At 37.8% G+C, this 14,241-nt stretch overlaps 1 protein-coding gene across 1 annotated transcript in view; it reads right to left on the bottom strand.

Moving 5' to 3' along the window:
• SEL1L (sel-1 suppressor of lin-12-like (C. elegans)) overlaps positions 1 to 14,241 on the bottom strand; it is a 67,112-nt gene that overhangs the window by 5,761 nt on the left and 47,110 nt on the right. The window contains exons 11-19 of the mRNA XM_011949464.1: positions 13,070 to 13,126; positions 10,473 to 10,541; positions 8,365 to 8,442; positions 7,229 to 7,291; positions 5,836 to 5,923; positions 5,375 to 5,523; positions 4,274 to 4,439; positions 3,649 to 3,723; positions 2,179 to 2,351 (exon numbers count right to left, since the gene is read on the bottom strand). Of these exons, the coding sequence (XP_011804854.1) occupies positions 2,179 to 2,351; positions 3,649 to 3,723; positions 4,274 to 4,439; positions 5,375 to 5,523; positions 5,836 to 5,923; positions 7,229 to 7,291; positions 8,365 to 8,442; positions 10,473 to 10,541; positions 13,070 to 13,126 (918 nt within the window). The remainder of the gene's footprint in view (positions 1 to 2,178; positions 2,352 to 3,648; positions 3,724 to 4,273; positions 4,440 to 5,374; positions 5,524 to 5,835; positions 5,924 to 7,228; positions 7,292 to 8,364; positions 8,443 to 10,472; positions 10,542 to 13,069; positions 13,127 to 14,241) is intronic.

The following is a 14,241-nucleotide window of genomic DNA, read 5'->3' as shown; positions in this document are numbered from 1 at the left end:
ATGGAGTTACTGATTTTTATACATGATTATTTATTCTCACAAGCTAAACAAAAGTTCCCTCCCCCTACTCTTATCAAAGGAATACTATGCCTTTTATCATATTCTTTATTCACAAGAATTTCTATTATTAGTTATACATTGTACTACAAATTAAATTAGAAGAGCACATTAATTTTCTTGTTTTATAACCTATTATAAAAACAGATTAGTTATATCATTTTAATCTTGACTACAGTCAGTAAATTATTACTAGATGTACTCCATGAAAGCCGTAACTTACATGTGATCTTTGTATTAGTCATGTTAAACTTCACTTGATTTAAAAATAAAGTCAGCTGGGTGCAGTGGCTCATACCTGCAATCCCAGCACTTTTGGAGGCCAAGGCGCTCCAGTCCCCAGGGGTTTGAGACAAGCCTAAGCAACACAGTGGTACCCCATCTCCATTTAAAAAAAAAAAGACAAAAACCCGTCAGCCTTTCTGATAGAAGCTAAGTCTAATTTGGGACACTGGATGACTGGGTTTGATTAATACATTAAGTGGCAGAGATCTTCCAGAAGTTGAATGTACTCAGTTTGCTGCTCCTAAGCCTTGACTGAGCTATATGTAAGTATCTAATTTTAGTAATATTCTAAATATTAAGGTACGTTTAAAATACAAACATTTACATACTTTAATTAAAATAAAACATCCAAATGTGAACAAAGCAGCAGCATTTTGTCAAGAAAATACTGCATTAGCAAAAAATGAACTTAACTTTCCCTCAATCCTTAAGCAGAGTTAGGTCAACAAAGGGCTACCTTAGTCTAAGTGACACAGGAAGGAGTATAATTAACAGCCCATTTCATAAGTCTTGGTAAAGCCTTTTGTACTCTTCCTAGAAAATGAGGAAAGTGAAAGGCTCCAGTGTCAGGGAACGCATGTTTTCACAAGTCTCTGGTTTCCAATTCTTTGCTTTCAACACAACTGAAGAGGGACCTATCAAGTGGTCAGGGGATTGATCATTAAAAATAATTTCTAATGACAAGTGACTCTGATTTTTGGTATCTAAATCTTAAGGCAGTTTGAAGAATTAAGTGACCACGCTATAGTGAAACTCTTCCCATTTTTCATATACATATTTATATGAATGACATTCTAGTGATACATTTTAAAAAATGAAAAATAGAATTAATGCTAAATCTACTCAATTTTTAACAAATACTTCATTTATCTCATTAAAAGATGCATTTTCAATTAACAATACAAAAAGCAAAGTTTTATCAAAATGTATTTTGTAGATTTGACCAACAATGTATTAACTGACCAACTGTGACTAGTAATATCTCATGAATTTTTCTTAACACTTAGATCACTGGTAAAAAAATTCAAAATGAATTTATACACTTGTTTGTTTCAGATAAGTATGCTAGAGTAATCAATAAAAGACCTAAGCATTAAAAACAATGCATTAGTATTATATTCTACAGAAGTCGTGGTAGAAAACATAAATTTAGGGGAACAGGAAAAGACATAACTTTCAATTAAAAAGCTTGCTTGTATATTTCGAAAACATTAATAATGGTGGGTGGGTATTAAATTATTGTCATTTAGAGTCGACTGGATATTTTAAGGGTAACTAATTCTATTTAAAAATGTTAATGATTAAAATAGCTAGAATTTAGACCTTTTGAAACTTAAGAAAAAACTGAAATGTCAACTTAAAAATGTACAAGGGGGTCTGCAGTTTTTCCAGTTTCTTTCGAGGGCACACAGGCAAAACCTTAAGTCATGAGTCCAGAGAATGTCAGACTTCATTAGGAAAGTATAAGAATCAGAAATAAATTTATCAGAATACATTTAATACATTTCAAAATAATTTGAAAAGAATAGAATTTGGCTGAAGACGGACAGATAGTTTCTCAAACAAGTAGTTATCAGCAGAGGCAGCACTGCACTTCCATTTTCATGAGTCTGTCTTCAGCTTAATCCCTAAATAAAACGGCGTAGATAGTAGTATCTGTGGGTGCTAGAGGATGAGAGATGGAAGGGCAGTCTTCTGAAATATTACAAATCAGGCCCACAATTTAGTGGCCTGAAATCCAACTGAACGTCAAGGAAAGTCTCTTTTCTATTCAAATGCAAGTGTTTCCCCCAGTCACAATGATATGATTCAAACATGTTTGGAAGCCACACTCACCTGTTTAATGCCCAGTCCTTTCTCATGCATGTATCCCAGATTAAACATAGCTTGTGCACTGTGTTGCTGCTCAGAAGCCAGACGGTAATGAATAAATGCAGTTTCATAATCGACATCGGTGCCAAATCCGTAGAAATGATAGTCTCCAAGCTTAATTCTAGCCACAGTATAGCCTTAAACAAGAGTTAAATGCAGAACTGCCAATAAATAAAGTATGTTTAAAACAGACCAGACTTTTTCCTCCTCCTGTTAACATGCTTACATAAAACAAGTAATTTTAATTCGTAGTACACAAACTTTGTAACAAATCCTTTCAGCCAATTTATAAAGTCCAGTAAAAATTTAAACTAGAAGTGCAGCTCTTCTGCAGAAGGCTTTGGAATAGACAGAGGTAAAACCAAGTTGGTGTGTGTGTGTTGGGGGACAGGTTTAATATCCCTAATTCAAAAATCTGAAATCTGAAATGCTCCAAAACCTGAAACTTGACATTCAAAGGTCATGCTCAGAAGGAAACGCTCACTGGAGCATTTCAGATTTCAGATTAAGGATGCTCCAACAATATGTATGCGCAAATATTCCCAACACACACACACAAATACAAAAACATCCGAAATCTGAAACACTCTGGTCCTAAGCATTTCAGATAAGGGACACTCAACCTGTACTCCCTTCTTTCACAAACACTCCTATGTAAATGATCAGGCTCTACTTTATCACGTCACTTACATTTTAAAATAGTCCAGACTGACCATTTAGGCTTGGAGAAAGAACAAGCAGAGAATGTTGAGAGGAACATGTTCAAAAGAAATACTCAAAAGAAAAAGAGGAAAAAGTCTCTTAGGTTTCAGACTAATGTTCTATCATCTATTCTATTTAATTCTCATTTCATACAAACTAGAAACCAAACTAGAAACCAAAGAGTGAATCATAGCTTGACGGAAATGTGTTGTACAAAGACTTTACAACCCAATTTAGAAACTCTGGCTCTGAGAAACTTCTATGTTAAGAATAAATATGAATAATATGCAAACAAATTAAGTCACAGTATCTCTGCTTAATTAATTATTTTTTGTTTTGAGGTAAGAGTCTCGTTCTGTCACCCAGGCTGGAGTGCAATGGTGCGATCTTGGCTCACAGTAACCTCTGTCTCCCAGGTTCAAGCGATTCTCCTGCCTCAGCCTCCTGAGTAGCTGGGATTAGAGACGCCTGCTACCATGCCTGGCTAATTTTTTTGTTTTTTTAATAGAGTTAGGGTTTCAGTATGCTGGCTAGGCTGGTTTCAAACTCCTGACCCTCAAGTGATCCTTCTGCCTTGGCCTCCCAAAGTGCTAGGCTTATAGGCATGAGCCACCGTGCCCGGCTTCTGCTTTATTTAAAGGTGATGAATGGCATGGTTTAATATTCTCATGGGAGATAAACAACACAGGGAGGTCACTGGGTGAAACTCTTATCCTAGAATTAATCACTCACCTTGAGAGGCGGCCCTGTTCCAATGTAGTAAAGCTCTAGGATAAGTTTCATTCTCACCTACAATGGTTGCTTCTCCTACAGGAAAAGAAACGAAATACAAATCAGGCATTTAAGAAAAGGCACTAGACTTAATTTTCATTTGCAAAGTAGGGAGGACAGGTGAAGCATAAGTTAAAGAAGAATTAGGATATAAGAATTAAAACAAATGCTGAAATTAGACAATTACTGAACTAAAATAGTGAGTTCAAAGCAATCACCGGATGCAAGAGCGCACTACTTTGTGAAACATGTTTTATCTATAGAACCAATCATGAGACTATTGAGCCACTTTTCTACACAGTGTTGGGAAAATGGCGTTTTTGTATCCACTGTATTTTGAAAAATGTATTTATGCAAAGGGCTTAATTTTAAAATGAATGTCAAATCCATTTCTACAGTCAACTCTGGTTATAAAACTAACTTTGATGGCTAAAGTAAAATATTAATAACTTAAGCATGTGTGTTCAGTTCCAGTTATAATAATAAAGAATGTTTCCTAGTAGCTTTGCTTTTTGAACAGATTAAACAGTTCACTGGTGTGAACTCGTGCATTCTAAACCTAAGGCAGGACTAAAATGAACCTTACTCTGATCAAGAATGAAGGCTGCATTGCTTTGTGCCACTTCATAGCCCTGTTCAGCCAGGAGGAGGTACTGGATCACTGCAGCATTGTAATCACCATCTTTATAGCTGTTATAGGCAGTCATAAGCCTTTCAGACCAACGGCCTCGTTCACATACATTCTTAAACAACTGTGTGAGGTGGGAAAAAAAAAAAATCAGTAAAAGAAAATAAGAACGATATACCAGAAAATCACTTATGCACTTTGGCTACAGATAACTATTAAGCTTGCTCTTTCAATTTCTGGCAGCTTTCTTGAATAGACATAAAAGTCTGAGATACTTATTTAAAGTTTTCACTTAGTCTTTAGAAGTCAACGGGTTTATTAAAAAAAACAGTACACAATTATTGTACTACAAAAATTACCATTTATTCTGCCCAGGTACTGTTCTAATGGTTTATGTGTATTATGATTCTTAATCCTCCCGTGAGGTTCATGAGGGACCACCCTATGATGTAAGTCCTGTTAACAGCCCCATTTGACAAGTGAGTGAACTAAAGTACGGAGATTTAGAAACTTTGCTAAGCATTTATCAATGTCACTCTAAAGAGCCAGGTCTAAGAAACAGCTAAGAGGAAAATTTCCAATTAGAAGATATTAGCATTCCTTTTTGGAACATTCATTCAACTTTTTCTTTCTTTCCTTTTTTTTTTTTTTAAAAGTGATAGGCTCTTTCTATGTTGTCCAGGTTGGTCTCGAACTCCTGGGCTCAAGCCATCATCCACCTTAACCTCCTAAGTAGCCGGGACTACAGGCACGTGCCACTGTGCCCAGCTCACATTTTTTTTTGATGCTGATTATTATCAGACACTGTCTTAGGTGCGAGAGATACTGCAGACACCAATGTCTCCCCTTACACAGTTGATTCTAATAGGGAGAGACTGTAATAAGTAAGTATAATAATTACACACTGACCCCTCAGTCTTCCCTCAGTATATCAAAGCTAGGTAGGCTGAGTCTAGAACTATGTAAGAAAACATACCAAGAAAACCAGAATTAAAAACACAGACTTTCCTGCTGGGCAAATCAACTCCCTACACACAAGCTGGTAGAAAAGACCTTTACCTCCACTGCAGTGTGACATGATCGCATCACGCCGGTGCCGCTGGCATGCATCTGAGCTAGGTTGTAGAAGGCCAAGATATGGCCTCCCTGAGAAGCTAAATTAAAATACTTCAAGGCCTGTTTATAATCTCTCTTGACTCCAATGCCGTCTGTAAGAAAAAAAAAATCACACAATAGACTTAAGATTTAGTTAAGCATCAGAGGAGGCTTATATATGAGGAATAAAACTCTAATGAAAGAATTCTTACTGAGTAAATATGTGAATCTAAAACAAATTAGCATATTGATACAGATTAATATAATTTACAATGAAAAACATAAGATGTATAAATCATTGAACTGGCAGAACATTTAACCAGCCAGAATTTGATAACACCCATTTCCGTATCATAATGCCATCCAGAGGAAAACAGCTTAATTTAGATCTTGGTGTATCCACCATTAATTCCAATGTTACTTACTATAGTACATGGAACCAAGCTGTAGTTGCCCATCCACCCAGCCTTGTTCAGCAGCTTTCTGGAAATACTTCAGGGCTAGATCATAATTCTGTAGAAAAAGATGTCATATGATGAGAACGCTCAAAAGGCTGACATACTCAAAAGTTAAGAGATTAATTAAAAAAAGGAACAAAGCATATAAAAAATATTCCCGAAGAGCCATTAAAAAGACCACTTTCTAATTCTTATAATAGATAATAATATACATTAAGTCATAGGGGGATTAATATTTAAGGCGGTGAAGAAGAGCAAGTAAGAGTTTTTGTGAAACAATTTGTATGCTGCTCTCAGAAAGCATAAACACTAGTAGAACATCAGACCAGGAATTAAGAAACAGTCAATCTTCTCTGCTAACCAATTAATCCTTTTTAAACCTCAATTTTCCTAAAATTAAAAAAGGAAAATTCTCTCCTTATTCTTTTATTCCCTGTGTACCTTACCAAACACTACATGATTATTATACTTCAAAGGTCATATGTATCCAAGGAGAAAAGTTAAAATAAAGGTTACTACTGAATTTTAGTGTCCTAGAATGACTACAAGGCCTCAAAATGAGAACACATTACTGTCTTTTGTGTTAGAGAATACCTATAGATATTAAAAACCTAGCTCTTAAACCTAGCTCTTAGTTTCAGCCTCAAATCAAAAGGACATATTACTTGGAAAGACCATATAGAGAAGGAAACAGCAATATGAATCCAGGGACATCCAATACAAGGAGGCTGCACCAAAGGATGAGATGCAATGGCCAAGGAAACCCAGACACAGACAGAACACCAGGGAAGGGAGAGGGCAAGTGAGGTAGAACCAAAAAATGTCAATTGGACTGACATTTAGGAGGTTACTGGTGATCTGTACAGAGAGTATAGTTCCATGAAGCAGAAGTTCGATTGCTAAGAACTCAAGAGTGAATGGCAGCAGCTTAGTTTGACTCTGAGTGAAGGGCTGGGAGAAGAGAGGTGGTAGCTAGAAGGGGCAAAGGGCAGAACAGAAAGCTTTCCTCCTCCTAAATGGAAGGCAGTCACGCATTTTGTCAGGCTTGAGTGAAAAAGTAGGCAAGGAGATAAAGTCCTGATGGTTAGAGCAGGTCAGGTAGAGAGCAGAGATGGAAGAACAAGAAACAGCTCCACACCTCTGGGAGAAAGTGCCAGACACAGGGCTGTTCTAAGAGAGTTGAGAGGGTGTCTGTCGGGTGTGGAGTGGTAGTGAGACAAACTCAGACAACAGGAAGAGGTTCAGCTTTGCTTACAATGGAACAGCCCCACCTGGGCTGACTGGAAGGTAATTAAGGAACACGTCCCTACCTCTCCGGCCGACTGATTATTAAAGTCAGAATGTCAGACTGAACACTTACAACTTGAACTCCTCTCCCGTAGAGGTAGGCCATTCCGAGCCCACTCTGTCCAACTGGATTGCCCTGCAAACCAGAGAAATCAGACAAAAGAGTGAAAAGAATTCATTCAAAAATAGGCAAGAATAAATAACTGCAAAACAAATCATTTATAAGCATATTCAAAAACATGTCTTAAGATACTTTTCAGTTCAAAACAAAATTTCTTCTCATCAGACTAAATATAATATTGACTTTTAGACATTTGGGGGCTTTGAGTAATTTGCTGAAAAAGAGTTAAGAGTAAATTCCTTTCGAATTCAATTTTGGTGACTTACTTTATGACCATCTGTACCATGAATTTATGACATAAAGCATAACTAATGTATTTCATCAAAATGAAAAGCACGTCACATTTTTGCAGTTTTTCATTGGTAATATCCCACCCCAATAAAGAGGGAAGGTATCATGGAACATCTTGTAATAAGAGCATAATCATGTAATAATAGCAATGCTGCTATCAGGTGACAAAAATATATACTTAGGATTATTGGAGTGTCATAGAGCAAAGAGAATCACTGTTTTGGGACTAGAAAGAAAAAAATCTAGAATTTGCCTAAACTTAGAGGGACAGAAGACATCTTTAAAAAGACTGTCATAGCATTCCTTCGGAAAGCATTCAAGTGATATTTGGAACCACAGTAACATGTATAATAGTTGACAGAGAGGTAAGTGTACATACTGAAGACACACAAAATTTTAGGTATCCATATGCAGTTTTCTGAGCCAAAGAAAGCCTAAATTATGTACTATGATTATCAAAAGTACCCTATTATGTAAGCTTTTCAATTTCATGTTGCAATACAAATAGGGTAGATTATATAACTTCAAGTTCCATTACTAAAAATCAGTATTTCCCTGATTAGGAAACTTCTCAGTGAAACTTAACAATTAAAAATCAACAATATGGTCCCTAAGAAAATTGCTTTTTATCAGGAGGGCTTTGTCTAATTAACACATTCACATGAATCATACTTAATAAGCAGTTTCAATAATGTATAGCATGAGTTGGCTACGACTAACCCTTTAATATAACAAATTTATTTATTAAAATATTAGTAATATGGTACACATTTCAGTACACTGAGACAAAGCCTTACCATGTCAGCAGCTTTCTTAAAGTAGTGGAGAGCTGTCTCATTGCTCTGAGGTACAATGTCACTTCCTTCCGAATACATCTAGAAAACAGATCCCAATTTCAGTAAGAGCTGTAAGCCTTTCTCCAATTACATTTTTCTCCTTTCTCATCTCCTTTTGGGTTTTGTTAGATCTCATGAAATCTTTCCAAAAAGTTTAGAATTCCCCACAGGATATTTTAGAATTAAAATCAAAGGCTGGGTACAGTGGCTCATGCCTGTAATCCCAGCACTTTGGGAGGCCAAGGTGGGCAGATCACCTGAGATCAGGAGTTCGAGACGAGCCTGGCATATGGCAAAACCCCGTCTCTACTAAAAATACAAAAATTAGCCAGGCGTGGTGGCACGCGCCTGTAATCTCAGCTACTCGGGAGGCTGAGGCAGCAAAATCGCTTGAGGCAAGGAGGCTGCGGCTGCAGAGAACTGAGAGCTCGTCACTGCCCTCCAGACTGGGCCACAAAACATGACCTCATCTCAAAAAAAAAAAAAAAAAAAAAAAGAATTAAAAGTAAACCCTTAAAAGCAAACATTTTAATAATTATATATTTTGACGCCATCTCAAATTTATGCCTTATTTATAAACATGAATACATAAAATCAGCTCATATATTAGTCTCAGAAGAAATATTTAAGCCCAGCATAAATCATGTTTCTTACTCTATTCCAGGGCAGTCAAATGGTTAGTAAGTTGCTTAGGATCAGATCAGTGATTCAACAAGGAAAGGGGGAGCTGCTTGCAGCATTCATTCTTCTTTCTCCTCTACCACTACTTTCCCCAGGATAAGATCACAAGTGGGTCTTAAGTTCAGGAAACAAAGTAACTAAAAGGTTTATTTGAAAAGAGTTTAAACACTAAACAATTAGAGTATCAGGTATGGAGAATGATAAAGGGCCAAGAGAAAGAAAAACAGAATGGTCAAGACCGCCTTTATTCACATACATGTTAAAGAAACAATACATTTAAAAAATAGTTTTTAAAGACAGTGACAGTAATTGAGAGCAAGAACCAAAAGAGGAATGAAAGGTTCTTAAATGCTTAACAAAAACAGATGGGAAATACCAAGTTCCATGCTATGGAACAGCTGGAATATTTAAATGTAGTTACCACACCCCAATTACTAGTATGATCATGAGGCAAATCATGATGAAATTTCCCTGTTGTAAAAACTTTTGTGATATATTCCATCTAAACTTCCTTACTTCAGGATTTACTTAGAAGTGAAAATACCGATTGATTTATAGTATGTTTCAAAATAATGAAAAAGTTTTGAGATTCTTCCATGACATATGTAATTTATTTATAAAGTTTGTACACTTAAATGTTCTGTTCCCTTGATTGAGAACATAGCTACAATGAGAAGAGGTGGGTCATGGCTACCACATTTAAGACAATTAAAAGCTCTGCAGATAAATTTCAACAAACTCTAATTTCCTCTATTCAGTATGGAAGGAAACAGGTAACTGAGAGTCTTAGTAAAACACTGCACAGCATCAAGAATACGTTCCTCATTATTGCATACAATACACAAAAAGTAGCAGCTCAGTGAGAGTTAATTTCAATGGAGAATTAACATCCTGATGAGCACAGTATGGTTTTTTTTTTTTGAGATGGAGTCTCACTCTGTTACTCAGGCTGGAGTGCAGTGGTGCGGTCTCGGCTCACTGCAAGCTCCACCTCCTGGGTTCACGCCATTCTCCTGCCTTAGCCTCCCGAGTAGCTGGGACTACAAGCACCCGCCACCATGCCTGGCTAATTTTTTGTATTTTGAGTAGAGACAGGGTTTCACCGTGTTAGCCAGGATGGTCTCGATCTCCTGACCTTGTGATCCACCCACCTCGGCCTCCCAAAGTGCTGAGATTACAGGCGTAGCCACCGCGCCCAGTCACAAACACTGTTATATTTAAGTTGCCTAAGAAAATGCCTCAGAACAGCACTTTAAGATATAATAGTCATGCACTAGAAATTTTATTTCCAATTTATTTTTGGTAAATTGTAGATCCTGAACATAATACATGCTAATTATGCAAACACCTCTTGCTATTACATAAAACATTCACAGGATGTACAGTACCTTTCCCAAAAAGGCCATGGCATGTGAATTGCCAGCATTTGCTGCTAAATTGAAGTAATCAAATGCTCTCTGTGAGAAAAGAATTTATCAAAATAATTAGTTTTTAACAGAATCTGCTTTTGACTTTCAGCCAAAATAATTATTTCAGGAACATTTAAAAAATCTTGTTATATATTACAGTGCTTTAAAAACAAGAATACCGAGTCATGAATATTTTGAAAGAGAAATCGGAACATCTAGAAGTTTTATTTACCAAATAACTGTACCATTTATCATTAAGTCACTGCATAATTATAGATACAAAGAAATTTCTTATGTCACCTAAACTTAAGGTCCAAGAAGGCTCCTGTTATTTTTAGGCAAAATGAACATCAGCCTGCTTAAAAGACATTTAAGAGAAGCTGGACTTCTTTGGTCTATTTCTCTAATGATAACCTGGGAGAAAGGAAAATCTAAGAAGTCTTTCCAAGACATGGAGCATATTTTCATTGTTCTCTAAAGGAATACAATTTCCTCTTGTACTGTTTAGAGAAAAATTCTTGACCCTACTTAAAAACCACTTAAGTAAACACACTAGCGTCACAGAAATTCATTATCACCACTCTCAACTGTATTGCCGCCCATTTTTTTTAAGGACCTTGTACCACTGGTTATTCCTCTTCTTTTCGTTGCTGACTTAACTTCTCCCTCTTTTGGAACCAGTTCCCCCTCAACCACATTCTATAATCTCATTATCAAAAAATAAAACTCAGCAGGGTGTGGTGGCTCTCACCTGTAAACCCTGCACTTTGGGAGGCCAAGACAGGCGAATCACTTGAGGTCAGGAGTTCGAGACCAGCCTGGCAACACGGTGAAACCCCGTCTCTACTAAAAATACAAAAATTAGCCTGACATGATGGCATGCACCTGTATTCCCAGCTACTCGGGAGGCTGAGGTGGGACAATCACTTGAACCAGGAGGTGGAGGTTGCAGTGAGCCAAGACTGTGCCACTGCACTTCAGCTTGGGTGACAAAGCGAGACCCTGTCTTAAAATAAATAAATAAATAAATAAATAAAATAAAAAACAAAACTCAAACCAAAACATACAAGATATGTATCTCCTTTAGACCCCCAATTTCTCTCCAATGATGACTGTTCTGTTAGCTACTTTCCTTCACAGCCAAGCTTCTCGAATAAATAGTGACATGCACTTCAATTCATTCTGTCATCTAGTCTTAATTGGCTTCCGTACACTACATCAAAAAGACAGCTCGTCAAGACCACTGATGACCTTCATATTGCCAATCGAAATTTCAGCTCACCTTACTCCACCTTTCTCTGCAACATTTGGCAGAGTCCATCATGGCTTCCTTCTCGACAGACTCTTAGCTTGGCTTACAAGACGTCACATTCTCCTGATTTCCATCCTAACTCTACCTGTACCACCTAAGTCTCTTTTGCTGGTTATTTTTCTCTCAGTTGACTTCTGAACATTAAAGTTCTTCAGGGCTTAGTTTTGGACTCCATTCTCACTTTGCATTCTCTAAGCCAACTCATCTACTCCCATAGCTTCACACACCATCAAGATGATGGCAACTCCTAAATTTATATTTTCAGCTTCAATCCAGTCTATTCAACTACCTCTGAACACTCTATCCAATGCCCGAACATACCCCTAAAATCTTCTCTCCTTGACCTCAACTTGTTTCTCCTCCAGCAGCTCAATTTAAGCAAATGGCAATACCATCTTATTGGTTGCTTAAGGTATCAGTCCCCCTTCACTCATACCCTATCCATCACTAAGTGCTGTTACATTTACCACCAAATACATCTTGAATCCACTACTATCTTCCATTACCATAGTTCTAGTCCAAGCCACATTCTCTCTCACCTGAACTTCTGGAATATTCCCCTCCCTGATCTGCCTGATTTTATTCTTGGGGTCTTCTAATTCACTTTCTATACTGCAGCCAAAGCTGTTTTCAAATCTGAACATGCTGATCTTCGTAGCTCCCTGAAGTGCTGCAGGGATATGCTGATGTGATCAGGCATTGCTTATCTTAGTTCTGTTTCATGTACTATGGGCAGACCAGCCATATTCCTGTAGTATGGGCAGACTAGCCATATTCCTTCCTGTCTCTGGGCCTATGCACATACTGTTCTTTTTGGCCTGGAAGGACCTTATCTCCAGTGTCAACTACAATGTTCTCTACTTCTCTTTATGGGAGTCTTCCCTGCCAAGTGGTACTTCCTATCCATTAACCAATTATTGTATCTTTTGAATTTCCTTTGTAAGAATAACCACAATTTATATTTGGTGTGATCATTTAAAAAATATCTAATGCTCCTATTAAAGTTAAAGCTCCAAAAGGGGAAAGACCAAAACTGTTTTGTCCAATATTGCATCCTGAATGCCTAGCAGTGAATGGCACATAGTAGGCACTAGTATTTGTATTTTTCAGCTTTCTTAGGGGTTGGTTACATCTTGAAAGCTCATTTGTGATGGATGTTTAAATAACACAAGTTTGATACTGGCATTGACTCAGCAAGAAATATATCGAGAACATCATTTCCTGCTATAACTGAGGTGCAAAGCCCTAGGAACAGGGTAGTTACCTGATGATTCTGTTCTACTCCACGTCCTCCATGCAGATGCAGTTGTCCCAGACCAACCTGAAAATGATCACAAACAAGGCAAAAGTAAGTGGTAGCATCTGGCACACAATTAAAATAAAACCAACAAGAAGTGATTTGGTCATAATATGGTTTCTGTTCAGGACTCAAAAAACTAAAAGATTTAGTCTTAACTCCTGAAAATGCTATTCTACTTTAACCTAAAAATTCTGAAAAGTAAAAACGTATACTTGTAATTGCAAAGTACCATTTGCGGCCAGGTGCTGTGGGTCACACCTGTAACCTCGACACTTTGGGAGGTCAAGGGTGAATCACTTGAGCCTAGGAGTTCAAGAACAACCTGGGCATCATCGCAAAATCCTGTCTCTACAAAAAAATAGAAAAATTAGCTGGGCGTGGTAGCATACACCTGTAGTCCCCACTACTTGAAAGCCAGAGGTGGGAGGATCACCTGAGCCTGGAGAGGTTGAGGCTGCAGTGAGCTGTGTTGTGCCACTGCACTCCAGCCTGGGTGACAGAGAGAGACGTTTTCTCAAATAAAAAACGGGCTAGGCACAACGGCTCATGCTTGTAATCCCAGCACTTTGGGAGGCCAAGGCGGGTGGACTCTCTAAGGTCAGGAGTTCAAGATCAGCCTGGCTAACATGGTGAAACCCCGTCTTTACTAAAAATGCAAAAATTAGCTGGGCGTGGTGGTGGATGTCTGTAATCCCAAATACTTGGGAGGCTGAGGCAGGAGAATTGCTTGAACCTGGGAGGCAGAGGTTAAGGTGAGCCAAGATCATGCCACTGCACTCCATCCTGGGCGACAGAGTAAGACTTCGTCTCAAAAAACAAACAAATGAACAAACAAAACAAAAACCAAAACACAAAGTATCCTGCTAAAGTGGAGGTGAAATCAAGGCATTTTCACATAAATTAAAACTGAATTTGTCCCCAGTGAACCTGCTCTAAAGGAAATACAAATGGGTGCTCTTCAGAAAGAAGGAAACTTACTAGAAGCTGGGAGATACAGTAAGAAATAAGAGCTGGCCAGGTGTGGTGGCTCATGCCTATAATCCCAGCACTCTGGGAGGCTGAGGTGGGTAGGATCACTTAGGCCAGGAGTTCAAGATCAGCCTGGCCAACATGGTGAAACCCCATCTCTACTAAAA

Source organism: Colobus angolensis, unplaced genomic scaffold, assembly GCF_000951035.1.
Source record: "Colobus angolensis palliatus isolate OR3802 unplaced genomic scaffold, Cang.pa_1.0 Scaffold3, whole genome shotgun sequence".
NCBI lineage: Eukaryota > Metazoa > Chordata > Mammalia > Primates > Cercopithecidae > Colobus > Colobus angolensis.
This window is presented reverse-complemented; position numbering and strand designations above follow the sequence as displayed.